A 14,036-nucleotide genomic window follows, 5' to 3' on the forward strand; every position below is an offset into this window, starting at 1 on the left:
AGGTAAACATAAATTTCAAGCATTTTAAGTGCTCGTGAAACTGTAAACGCGTTTTTCTCGAAACCACTTTTTTCAATCTTAGCGAACACATTACTTCAACACGGTTGCATGGATCAGTTTGAAAATTTGACAGTAGCTTCACAATTACATCCTTTATAGAAGTACGTAGGGGTTTTTCGATTCGATGTAAACTTTTTATTTTATAAACAATTTACTGCTTATTTTTTGGCATAAAATTGAATTTTTTTTTTCAAAAGTGCACCGTTTCTGCAAAATTTGATAAAATAAAAAATCCCTACGTACTTCTATAGGCAATAGTATGTAGATTTAAAATTTTTTTGGTTTTTTATTCTAGGTCTTATAGTTCACGAGAAATTGGTTCGCTAATGGAAGCGTTTTTTAAAAACGTCATTTTGAAGATTGTCTCTCTCGTCGCCATTTTGTATAAAAAAAATAATAAAAAAATTTTTTTCTATACTTAAATATATGCTCAATAAACCTTCTCAAGAAAAATTCCCATTCCTTTTATTATATTCTCAAAAAAAATTGTCAAAGTTAGGTCTTTTTTTCGACCGCTAGAGTGGTGTTACCCCTTAACGTGAATTTCACTTACCTTTAGTAGCACTTTCTTGATCGTGTCGGCTCGTACTTGGAGGTAGTGCGTGCGGCGAGGGTCGTTCACTGGGATGTTTGGCGGCGGCAGGCGTCGTGGTTGGAACGTTATTGGTATGCACTTCCACTGTAGGAGTTCGTCGTTGTTATTATTTTTAATGTTGAAAATGTTCTCGTATTCAGGATCGGCCTGATATTCCACTCCGAGGAATTGAGAATATTCCTCGGTCGCTGATTCGCGATAAAGTCGGTTTAGTTTTCGTAATTGATTCTTCCTTCCTGCGCGTCGCGTCTTAGGCATATTGAATTTGATGCATCCTCTGAATGATTACTCAAATAAGGAGGGTTGATATGCGGCGGACCTCACTATCAATTCCTTATTTTGGCAAATGCTAAGAATGTTAATTCTGACTGTGATGAGCGGTGGTCCGCTCCAAACACAGTTTGAATTATTCTGAATTCAAACGCCGTATGACAAATTTAAACGCTATCGTATTTTATCACGGGAGTAGAAGTTTTGAAGAATACTGAACACTAGTTTTCACACATGAATACACTGATTTATTCGTATAGTAGTACAAAATTCGAGACTAAAACTTAGAATTAGAATTTAGATTTAGACTTAGAATTTAGAGTTAGAATATTAACTTAGAGTTAGAATTTTAGAATTAGAGTTAGGATTTAGAATTTGGACTTAGAGTTAGAATTTAGGAGTGCGACTATACTGTTCGGTGTCGCGCAGAGAACTGCCGAAATTCGGGACTGCTCTGAGGTCCTTCGTTTCGGCGGCTCGGGCCTGCGGCGGCCTGGAGAGGGGGAACTCTCCGGAGTAGGGGCTCTCACCGTGGTGGGAGATCCTTAGGCGCTACGAAGCGCCACGCTTAGTTTCTAAGCGGAGTTAAGCGTCATGGCCGGCTTTGGCGCGCTTTTCAAATAGCGTTTAAGGAACTTGGAGTAAACGAAAAAATTTATACGGCCGGACGTGACCATTGTAAAATTTACACACAATTTCAATTGGAATGACACAAAAATCCTAGATTATGAAAAGAATTATTATAAAAGGTTGATATCAGAAATGATATATATTAAAGAAGAAAACAACAGTATCAACCTAAAAAAGGACACCGAGCGTCTTGACGGTTCTTATTTTGATATTCTAAAAAAATTGTCTACGTCATCTTAAAAATTGGGTATATATACAGCGCGCCGACATTGTAAGATACAGATATCGATTTGTTTTTTAAAAAAGTACACATTGTGATTATGTTAAGTAAAAAGAAATTTTTTTTTTTTAAAAGTGTTATGTTCGTGACAAAAAAGTAAGTTAATACTATTTATTAAAAATCTAAATAAATTAATACAATTGTCGCTCGTATATTGAAAACAAAGTGATAAATATAAGGCCAACTTATCGAGCTGAATATTCGAGATGTTCAGTCAACTACCATTTATTACATGTATAAATTATAAAACTACAGTCATTATATTAAAACTAACGCAAATTACAATCATTCTATAAACGTTTCGACCGCACGCGGTCTTCTTCAGTATAATTATTGAAATATAAATTCTTACAATTCACATAATATCGAAATTTAATTATAGTTATTCAGAATCAAGAGTTTTTGAGTAATTAACGCGTGTTTCAATCCGTCCTGTCCAACAATGTTCGCCTCGATATGATCCCTGATTTTGTTCAGATCTCGGATAGTTTCATCGTTAATATGCGAGAAATTAACCCGTTCCGTAGGCGCTATCATCGTTCTTCTTGATAATTTTGCTACTTATTAACAGTTATTAAGGATGACACATAACAAACCAACAATACAGAAAGACAGCTCATTTTAAACTCTACTTGATCGGAGAGCGTGCGTGTTTATATATGATCTAATATCTATGTTTTACTCGTTAATGTCCTATTTGTCCTATTATTATTTCTTGTTCGCTAATATATCCAAAATATCAAAATACGACTCGCTAAGTAACTCAGTATCTTTGTTTAAATTTAGTCCATTTTTTTGTTCCTTGATATGTAGCATCTCAGAAATGAGTCTTTTATAATAATTATTTTCGTTGTCCATGATCTTAACATTGTCCCAATTAAAAGTATGATGTTCATTTATTATGTGTTCAGAAATTACTGAATGTTTCGTTGAGTCCAACCTAATATTATTTTTATGTTCTTTTATTCGCGTCTGCAATTGCCTCTTTGTTTGGCCTACATAAGATGCATTACAATTATTGCAACTGATCTTATAAACCACATTCGAATTGCATGGATGTTTAGTTTTATCTTTCTGCGCTTTAATAATATTATCCAGTTTGTTGAGACATCTATACCCTACCATACAATTTTTATTTTTTACCGAGGAAACAATCATTTCTGAGATCCCATCTATATACGGAATGACAAAGAATTTTTTATTGACCGAGTCATTTCTTATACTTTTTGTTCTTTCTATGTTGGCCTGTCTCTCTATAATGCTCCCCTTAGATATGATATGTTCTATCCGATGATTAATTTTGTTAAAAATCAGATCAAGAGGGTAACCATTGCTTCTGAGTATATTAATAATTAACTCCAAATTTTTATTAAAAAATAGTGGATGTGATAGCAATAGACATCTGTCTACAAGGTTATATATTATTCCTATTTTGTGGCATAGTGGGTGGTTTGAATAAAATGATAACGTCCTTCCTGAGAAGGTTTCTTTTTGATACCAGTCTATATATATTTTGTTATTAATAATTTTAAGTGATAAATCTAAGAAATTCAAGCTATGGTTAACCTCTTGTTCGACCGTGAATTTAAGTCTTTCATGATAGTTGTTAAAATTATTCACAATCTGAGTCATATTAGTCATAGAGGTGGCCACTATTATGTCATCCACATAACGAAAATAAAACAAACATTCCAAATTCAACGCTTTGAGAACTGTATCCTCAAGATCTTGCATAACCAGGTCTGCAATAATTGGTGATAACGGTGACCCCATAGGGGTCCCAAACGTCTGTTTATAAATTATGTCATCAAATGTAAAATATGTAGAAGTCAATATGAATTTTATACCCCCCAAAAATTCGTTTTTCGGTATTTTAGTATTTATTCCAATGTGATCCCATCTATCGTTAATACCGTCAATCGCAAGATCCAGAGGAACGTTCGTAAACAAAGACACCACATCCAAGGAAAACATCCTATCATTCTCATCAATCTTTTTACCAGACAATATGCTGTACAAATCAAAACTATTATTAATATGACTTTTCGCTTTGGGTAGACTAGTTCGTAAGGTGTTTTGTAAAAACGAAGCCAGCGAGTATAGAGCTGTATCAACCGATGAAACTATGATTCTAACTGGATAGTTTTCCTTATGGATTTTCGGTAATCCATACGCTTTTGGAAGGAGAGAATCACTACAACGTAATTTATAATATTCGTTTTTTGAAATATAATCTTCCTTAAGCCATCTCTTCAACAAATCATTCAAATCGTTCTCTATTTTTTTGCACGGATTTTTTTTAACAATAGTGTAAGTGTTGACATCTTTTAAAACGTTTTCCATTTTGTTAATATAATGAGATCTTTCCATTGCCACCGTAGCATTACCCTTGTCCGCGCGTGTGAATAGAACATTCGGATTGTCTTTACAAAATTTTATTAAATCTCTGTGTGCACCAAGTAATTTTTGTTGACTTACGTCATTTTTATCCTTCGTGTTCAGAAGTTGTGCAAATTTTGGAACCGCGATATTTCTGATTGTTGTGAGATTATTAATATTATTTCGTTTGCTATTACTCTCTATGTCCTTGATGAATTCATGTATCGCTGTTTTTTTACTAATATTCGGAAGACAGAATTTATCACCCATTTGCAACAGATTAGAAACGTTAGGCGGAATGTCTGTGTTGGAAAGATTAACAAACCATTTTTTATTAGTATTTTCCAAAGGGTTAATTGTATCATTGAGAAATTTATTGGCTTCTATGTGTATATTGATCTCCTTGGCATCATTAGTGATTGCCCTGAGAGAATTTTGTGATATTTTCGTCGGTTGTGAAGAAAAATCTAAATGTAATATTTGAGCGGATATATTAATTTGTTCACAGTGTCGTTACATAATATAACAATATGACATACATAAATCTGACGCTCTAACTCATGCCAACAAACATGAATTTTGTACTGCGTTCGTCATATAATCTCATAAATGTTGTATTTATATTAAGGTCGATATGACTAAATTAATTTTTTGACATATTATTAGGATATTGAAGAAGACTGTCGTACAGTCGAAACGTTTATCTTAACTTTTGTATATTATGACGTAAATTAATAAAAAAATTTTTCAATTAATAGCATATAAGCTCGTTAAGTTGGCCTTTTATTATATCTCATATTTTAATTGTATACGAGCCGAAGTTTAATTTATAAAATATATATAGATAATTCTTTGGTTCTACCAAACATCGTCCGATATAGATTCTTGGGGCGGCTTCTTTTGCTCGAATGATCCCTGTCTTATTATGATTTGTTATCGCGTGTATAATTGTTTCACTACGCGGGTTTAAGATAATTTTGTTATACGGTTGCAATTTCAGGACGGCGTTTCCGATTTGTAATTCGCGTTTTTTGTAATCGCACGTGACTTGTTGCTTCTGGAGAAAATCGATTCCTATGATCTCGTCGTATTCCATCGGGATCATCTTTCACGACGTAAATCGCGTGTTTTATCTTGTTTTCGTTTAACTCAATTGTCGCGTACATTTTCCCGATTGACTTTGCTTTATGACCGGTTATTCCAACGAGGGTTATTTTTTCATTGTAAATTTCGGTCTCGCCCTTCAAATGTTTCACTTTTATCAATGAAATCGTAGCTCCTGAATCGTAAAGCATATTTACTTTTCCGCGTTTTGCCTCTCGCATGGGCAGAGTAATAATATTTAAACTCGCTCTCTCTCTTGGCGTTCGGCGCACGTGTGTCACCTGATATTCGAGCGCGCGAGTCTTCTTAATCTTATCTCCGCGCTCTCCGTCTTCATCGCTGCTACGTTCAGACTCGGAATTTCTCTCCTGCCGGATTCTTTAATTATCTATTTTATTAATACTTCGCGGGTTTTTTCGATCCTCTGGTTTGTTCCATGGGAGCGTCTTATTTTTTGGTCGCCCGTTTAATTCCCAACATTCTTCGCGGTTATGTCCACGCTTTTTGCAATAATTGCAAAATGGCGGATACGCGTGAGGATTTTTCCGGTTTCGGCAGAACGTTGACCTTGCTACGACAGTCTCGTCCGTAATGTCCGGGTTTTCCACATCTATAACATTGTCCGTTGCTAGGTCCGATAAATCTCTTTTCCGCGCTTGCGCCGGCTATCTCTTCTTGAAGCGTCGTATATCGTTGTGAGTGTACGAGTACTTTTAAGTCGCTTTGTAGCCTTAATTGAAAATTTAATAACGCTTGTGTTTGGATTGTTTGTAAGATAGTGCGTTTCTCTGAGCTTGCCTGGTTTCCTTCCTCTATCATTAAATCGTATAAATTTATAGCGAGCTGGTCGACGCGTTGCCCGAAACTTTGCGCTGACTCATTATATTTCTGCTTTAGTGAATTGAATTCTAATTGTAAGTGGGCAGTACTTTGCTTGCTTTGGTATGCAGTCTCTAGTTGTCGTTTTAATTTTTCAAACGTTTGTATGTCTCGCGTTTTGAAATCTTGCATGGCTTTACCCTTTAATTTAGTAAATAGTATGCCTTGTATCAGAGATTCTTCGTCTCCGGGGTGTATGTTTTGCATTGTATATGTGCATGCGTTCAGAAATTCCTGAAGGCGGTGTCGCGATGTACCGTCGAATTCGGGTATCATCATTCGCGCTTCTTTTAGAGACATATATTGTCGTGCAGTACTCCGTCGATTTCGTACGTCGCGCTCAGTCCGTCCGTAAGTCATACGAGGCTCGTAATCGGACTCCCGTTGTTCGTCTGTGTGTGTGTATGCATGTGCGGCTTCTATTCTATTCATACGTGTGTTTAGTGTATGTAGCTCTGCATGTATTGTATTATAGTATTGTATTATAGTATTGTATAGCTTGTATTGTATTATATTAAGCATTTGTGAAGTTTCTCCGGGCGCTACGACGGAGGGTTGTTGTGACGTGACGTCTAAATTCTGTCCCATTTGTGCAAGGGTTTGTCGGAGTATGCTCATTTCGGCATCTATCGCGGTTGGCGGAATAATCGCGTCCGCGTTTGTATTTTCTGCCATATTTATTTCGTTATAAATTTCTTTGGGATCGAATATTTTGCTGTCGTATGACGTTAATGAAAATTCTCTTTGCAAAGATACTCTACTCGGAGTTCGGCTGATATACGGTCGCAATCAACGCGGTTTGTTTTGAGTTACTTGAACGGAGTCGCTCGGATTATTCGCAAAAATACTTGCGTCAAAACTAGTAAACGGAAATTCTCGTTCGTTTATTACGTTCGGAGGTAACTCGGTATTATTTTTGTTTGACAAGTCGCTGTCTAAATTTCTACAAACGCTTTCGAGATTTTGCGCAGTTAAAGGCAATACTCGCGTCGTTAACCGTACAGGTGCACTATGCAACCACGATTGGTTTTTAATCGCTTGTCGGGGTGTTTCGTCACCTTCCGATATTCACACAATCAAATAAATTCGGACTTACAGTATTACGGCTCACATCGTTACGCTCTATACGGGTCGGCTGCAGCCGCTGCAACTCGATCGCTCGTGGGCTGATAACGGCTGCTCCGTGTTGGTGATAGATACGGCGGGTCGTCGCTCGTGATGATGCGCTGCCCGTGAGGTTGTCGTAGGTCGGCGTTGTCCTTGAACGTCGGCGATCCTTTTCGATTCTCTGCTGCTTATCACTCGTTGCACTGTTTATGTTGTCCGCTCTCTCGCTCTCTCCTAGTCGTAGCTTCTGCTGGTTTCTGTCAGGGTTACTAACGTGCCCGTCTAACACTTGTTATAATTTTATGTTTTTACAGGTCTTCGCCGCTGTAAGGATTTTGGAGACGACGTCGGCCCTGCGGCTGAGATCCCACCGCTGCCACCAAATTGTTGTGCCTCCGGGAAGGCACGGAAAATTTTGGAGTCTCAGTCGACTAAAGGATGAGGATCCTAAGATCGGCGGGCGTCTCCACTTTGTCAAACTTCATTGGTTTAATTGAATAAATCTTTTATTTCACTTATTTCTCGAGTTGGTTTAATTATGTCTATTCCCCTGGGTGGTTAAGTATGCCCGCACTTGGCAGTTAGATTACAGGTGATAGTTTGTATTCTGCGGCTTGTCTTCGACTCGTAGTTTGGTTCTAATTAGCGACTTGACTTTTCGGAATTTCGTTAGCAACTGACTTCATCGCCTCGCTCTCCGTTTGCGGTGGTCTCCTGCCCTTTTCTACATTTTTCGGGGGAAGATGTAGAAAAACTCTTTCATTGACTAATTTTTATTCACACGCTTTTATCTAGGTGCAAGCGAAGCAGGTTGATTCTTCGCTTGCGATCCGCGGTTTTCGATGTAACGCTTATATTTCATTGCGTTTGCGTCTTTTCGCGATAAGCGCTTTGCGAGAACGTGAGAACGTTTCTCAAATGATTGCATAATAGCCGACTTACTAATTTATTATTAAAACTATATTTAATATAATATAGTTATAGTCATTCGGACTATAACAACTGTAAAAATTAGATAAAAATTATAACTCGTAAAAAATATAAAAATATAATTAAAAAATAATAATTGTGAGACGACCCAACTGGCTTAAATTGATTATTATTATTAATTCGATTATTATTATTAATTCATATACAAGAAAAGACAACGTTTCGACCTTAAGTTTAGGTCCTTATCAAGTCTAAAATTAAAAACAATACCAATAAATGTACATACAAGAATTTCAATTTTAAGAAAGCAAAGCATAAACCACGATTGTAATAACAAATTAAAACGTACCTTACAAAATCTTTAATACAATATATATAATTAAAAAACTCCATCTTCATCTCGACTAAGAGCCAAACGCGATGTTATTGCGACAAATTAAGATTTAGAAATTTATGGAAACTGAGGAATTTCTAAATCTTAATTTGTCGCAATAACATCGCGTTTGGCTCTTAGTCGAGATGAAGATGGAGTTTAAAAAAAAAAAATAGGAGAGCTGACTCACAAATATTCTTATTAATGTTTGTTGCGTTTAGACCAGGTACGACGCCTTGGTGGGGGGTTGGGGGGTTATAAACATTGAGAGAAATATTGATTTGTAAGTGTCTGAATAGCTTAGTTGGAAGAGCAGTCGCCCGGCAAGCGGAAGTTCTCGGGTTCGATTCCCGATTCAGCCGACTTTCGGACCAATATTTTTCTCGTCTTTTTCTTACAGGGGATGTTAAGAGAAGGAACAAGGGGAATTTCTGAGATCCCAACCATAGGATTCAAATTCCTCAGTTTCCAAAAATTTCTAAATCTTAATTTGTCGCAATAACATCGCGTTTGGCTCTTAGTCGAGATGAAGATGGAGTTTTTTTAAAAAAAAATAGGAGAGCTGACTCACAAATATTCTTATTAATATATAATTAAGTTTTTTCATTTTACGCATTTCTATATGTTCACGAACGCGCTGCGAGAGAAAGGATCGCGCTGCACGAAAGGATGAGTCACCTTTTGTATTAAACTGACTTTAATATTATAAAACAATTAAAAAACGAACACTTTAACAAACTTTTACAATCTTAATTAATTTACAGAGAAAACCGAACTCAAAATCAAAGTGCGGAATAAGCGGCGGTCGTCAACGAATTTTTGCGGTTTTACAAATCTGCGGTTGCGTTATGCGGTTCACGGCGGAAAAGCGATAAGGCCCGGATTTCGGGTGCGAGCTCTCTTTTATGGGTTTCCGCAGAAAACCCACCTTTTCGGGAAGCGCCAATTATTGCGAGCAATTTTAAGTGTGCTCGAGGTGACTCGAGGGCACAGCTCATTATTGGCCGCTGTCAAAATTAACGGAAGACGGCTGGCAGAAAGCATGCGCGCGCGGGTGATCGCGATAATTATTGGTGAAAAGAGGCGCCTGTGGTAAGCCGCGCATGCTCACTAAAACTAATTATTCGGCGGAACGGTTGTGATACCGTTAATTGTTGATATTTTGAGGAATGTTTTTTTGAGACAGATTGATTTATGTCGCTATGTTTCTCCGCGAAAAACATACAAAAAACTATTTGCTGTAAATATCGATTATTCTAGAATCTTCTAAAATATTATTCGAACAGAATATTTTATTTTATTCTACGGCTAATATTTTCTGATGCGTTTTGAACATTCCCGCCCGCCTTGCCGCGCAGTGACAACATGTGTGGAATTTCGGCCGCGGAAGCTCGAATCGATAGTGATCGATGGTGGGGTAGACGCGCAGGCGCGGAGAAATACACGTGATGATCGCGTGGTAATTGAATCGATCAGCTGATACAATGAACATGTGGTGATCAGCTGAGGCAATGAAACCGCGTGTTTGGTGAGTTGTGTAGTGCAGTGCGATGATGGAACAATTATCAGTGCGGTGATGGATCAAATGTAAGTGCGGTGATGGATGAAAAAAAATGAGATGTGACAAGTAATACAGTGCGTGAGGTGAAAAGTGTCGCGAGATAAATTATGTGCCGGCGGACTACGTGTCCGCGTTAGTCATGCCAGGAATACGATTCGCGCCCGGAAGCATGACTAATTTAACGAGCGGGCGCACGAATTCGGATGTGGCGGTGCGAACCGAAACCACGCGGACGATACCGTCGTCCCCGGGATGCAGGCTCGTGATCCGTGCGAGAGGCCATCGGGTCGGAGGGGTGAGCTCCGAACGAATGAGACAGAGGTCCCCCACGTGAGGTGCGGCCTTGGACTTGACCCATTTGGTGCGGGGGTTGAGGCCGTGCACGTACTCCGCTGACCAACGCTGCCAAAAATGGTCTCGCATCAATTGGAGATGACGCCAGCGTGACAGTGTGGATGCTGGTTGACCAGTCAACGATGGCTTAGGTACGGCTAATAGCGGCGCCCCGATGAGGAAGTGGCCTGGTGTGAGCGCCGAAGTGTCGTCCGGATCGTCTGATAAAGCCTGCAACGGACGAGAATTAAGACACGCCTCGATTTGCGTGAGGAGTGTGCTAAGCTCCTCATATGTGAAGGTGGTTTCGCCGATTACTCGACGGAGGTGGAACTTTGTGGATTTTACGGCAGCCTCCCACAGACCACCGAAGTGAGGGGCCGCTGGCGGATTAAAGTGCCAGCGGATCCCTTGATTGTTGGCGGCGCGAGCGATGTGATGGCCCTCGGAAGATGACGCCTTGAAGAGCTCGCGCAGGGTGCGATCGGCGCCGACGAACGTCGTGCCGCAGTCGCTGTACACGTCCGTACACAGGCCTCTGCGGGAAACGAAGCGGCGTAAGGCGGCGATGAAGGCCTCGGAACTGTAGTCCGAGACGACCTCGATGTGGATAGCCTTCGACCAAAAGCATACGAAGACAGCTATGTATCCTCTCTGTGAGCGGTGTCCGCGCCCCTTGCTGGTCCGGATGAAGATGGGTCCCGCGTAGTCCAGGCCAGTGCTCAGGAATGGCCGAGTCGGCCTCACTCGGTCACGCGGAAGGTTGCCCATTGGAGGCTGTGGAGTGGCCGCTCGCCAGCGAGTGTGTAGCGTTACTGTAGCATTAACTATAGCATTTTTACATCTACACTTACACCACATATACACTTACACCTTATACGTTTTTACACCTTCGTTACTATGTTACAGACCATTTGTTTATTAAACAAATACATCTTTTATTGCTTTCACTTTTTATTGTAATTTCTCATTGATAACACGTATTAATAAAAGCTCTTAAAAAAAGTTATCGTTTGTGGACAAATATTACTACATTTTGGTGACCCCGACGTGATTAGTGATCAACACAGGAATATTCTCTTGAGCGGGAAATTCAATTTCTGAATTTTTGAAAAATTTCTATACGTGGTCAAGAATCTTCGGACTTGGATTTCCGGATCGTTTCTTTTCGTCATCGGAATATCAATCGAGATGCCTTTGGATAGATCTCCTCCTAGAACTGAGACAACTAACTCTACTGTTCCGTCTACTTCAACTGCTTTGACATCTTCGAAAGAGAACATTTTAAATCAGGTGGGATCGGAAATTTTTAATTCACCCTCTGGAAATATGCAACAGCAATCTGGTGAGTCCATTCAGATCCATTCTAATGAATTTCGTCTGGTAAAACTTCCCACATTCTGGCACAAGCAACCTAAATTGTGGTTTGCTCAAGTCGAAAGCGAATTTTTGGTATTTCGTATACGTTCCGAAGAAATAAAATATAGTACTGTTATCCGTCATCTCGATGAAAAGGCATTAATTGTCGTTTCGGAAATTGTTGAAAATCCACCCGAAAATGATAAATATAACGCTTTAAAATCGGCGCTCATTAATTGCTTCACGGATTCAGAAGAAAAACGCTTACGTCAATTATTAGCCGGAATTGAATTGAATGATAAAAAACCAACGGAGCTTTTACGAAACATACGCCAATTATCCGGTGGATCTTTAGCGGATAATATTTTACATTCACTTTGGCTTCAACGTTTGCCATACAAAGTTCAAGCGACTTTAGCTGTTGTTGAGGACGTACCCTTAATCAAGCTAGCTGAACTCGCTGATAAAATAGTCGAACGTGATACCGGGTATCAAATAACCGAAGTAAATACTTCTTTAAAATCAAAATCAAAGCAATCGGATCTTGCCGATTTAGAAAAAAGAATTGCTGCGCTGGAAGTTTTTCGTCGTCGCGGTAGATCTTTTAGTCGATCTCGAAGTAAAACAAGATTAAGATCTAATTCAAAAGATAAAAAGTCGGATTCTAAGGAACAAATTTGTTTTTATCACAAGAAATTTGGAGATAAAGCAAAGAAATGTACAATTCCTTGTACTAAGTCAAAAACTCTTTGTCTCACTGATTCAACGGAAAACTAGAGATACCGTTGAAGATAGAGGCAACTCGCAACGGTTTACCTTGTCATCGCCTCGTTATTTTTGACAAGTCGTCTAATTTACAATTTCTTGTTGACACTGGTGCTGACATTTCTTTGCTTCCCAAGAAAATATTATACAAACCGTTATCAACCAATTTAAAACTTTTTGCTGCTAACGGAACACACATTGATACTTATGGATCTAAAACTCTTTCCGTGGATCTTGGTCTCAGGAGAAGAGAATTTTCCGTTGGAAATTTTGCGTGGCGGACATACAACGTCCCATTTTAGGCGCAGATTTCCTCGGACATTTTAATCTCCTTGTAGATGTTAAAAACAAACGTCTAATTGATTCCTTAACAGGTCTTAAAAACTGTGGAAAGATACAAGAAGTTTTGCAATTATCAATTTGTACCACATCTCCAGATTCTTCTTTTCACAAGATTTTAGCAGAATTTCAAGGACTTACTCATTTTGCCCCTCTTTCATCGGTAAACTCACATGGAATTGAACATCGGATTGTTACGGAAGGTCCTCCGAAATTTGCAATTCCCAGAAGACTTTCTCCGGAGAAACTGAAGTATGCTAAAGAAGAATTTAAATTCATGATGGACCAAGGTATTTGTAGACCATCATGCAGTACGTGGGCAGCACCTTTACATATGGTTCCAAAAAAGGAAAATGTATGGAGACTTTGTGGAGATTATCGTGCGTTAAATTCGGTCACTGTCCCTGACCTGATCGATATCCATTGCCTCACATACAGGATTTCACTGCGGAGCTCTACGGTAAGAATATCTTTTCTAAGATTGATATGGTTAAAGCGTACTATCAAGTACCCGTTGCAAAGGAAGATATTCCTAAGACCGCTGTAACTACACCTTTTGGACTTTTCGAATTTTTGGTTATGCCTTTTGGTCTTCGTAACGCAGCTCAAACTTTTCAGAGGTTTATGAATATATTGTTAAATGATTTAGATTTTGCATTTTGCTATCTTGATGATATTCTCATAGCTTCTAGAGATGAGTCAGAACACATAGCTCATTTGCGGATTGTTTTTGATCGTCTACAGAAAGCTGTATTGTCACTTAATGTTTCCAAATGTCTTTTTGGTCAAAAAGAAATTACTTTTCTCGGATATCTTGTTTCTAATCAAGGAATCAAACCTACAGAACAAAAAGTCAAATCAATTATCGACTATCCCAAACCTAAGACAATACATGATTTAAGAAGGAAGATTTATTGGTATTATTAATTATTATCGTCGTTGCCTTAAAAACGCAGCTGAACATCAAGCATTACTTACAAACTTTTTGAAGGACAGTCGCAAGAGAGATAGGAGAACTATTCCTTGGTCTATGGAGACAGAAGCAGCTTTCAGAATTGCAAAGAAGAAAGTC

The 14,036-nt window shown here is 38.6% G+C and overlaps 1 protein-coding gene across 1 annotated transcript; it reads right to left on the reverse strand.

Annotated features, from left to right (window-relative positions):
• Positions 1-10,288: 10,288 nt before the first annotated feature.
• LOC146720974 (uncharacterized) lies at positions 10,289-11,272 on the reverse strand. Its single transcript, XM_085487555.1, has one exon. It carries the CDS (start codon positions 11,270-11,272, stop codon positions 10,289-10,291), a length of 984 nt encoding a protein of 327 aa, XP_085343681.1.
• Between the last annotated feature and the right edge of the window lie 2,764 nt (positions 11,273-14,036).

The sequence above is a fragment of the Nylanderia fulva genome, unplaced genomic scaffold (genome assembly GCF_048542155.1).
Source record: "Nylanderia fulva isolate GAGA-0341 unplaced genomic scaffold, ASM4854215v1 Scaffold573, whole genome shotgun sequence".
In the NCBI taxonomy this organism is placed as follows: Eukaryota; Metazoa; Arthropoda; class Insecta; order Hymenoptera; family Formicidae; genus Nylanderia; species Nylanderia fulva.

Excerpts from the sequence above, each read along its gene's own strand:
- LOC146720974 (XM_085487555.1), bottom strand. The coding sequence starts at position 11,272 with ATGGGCAACCTTCCGCGTGACCGAGTGAGGCCGACTCGGCCATTCCTG.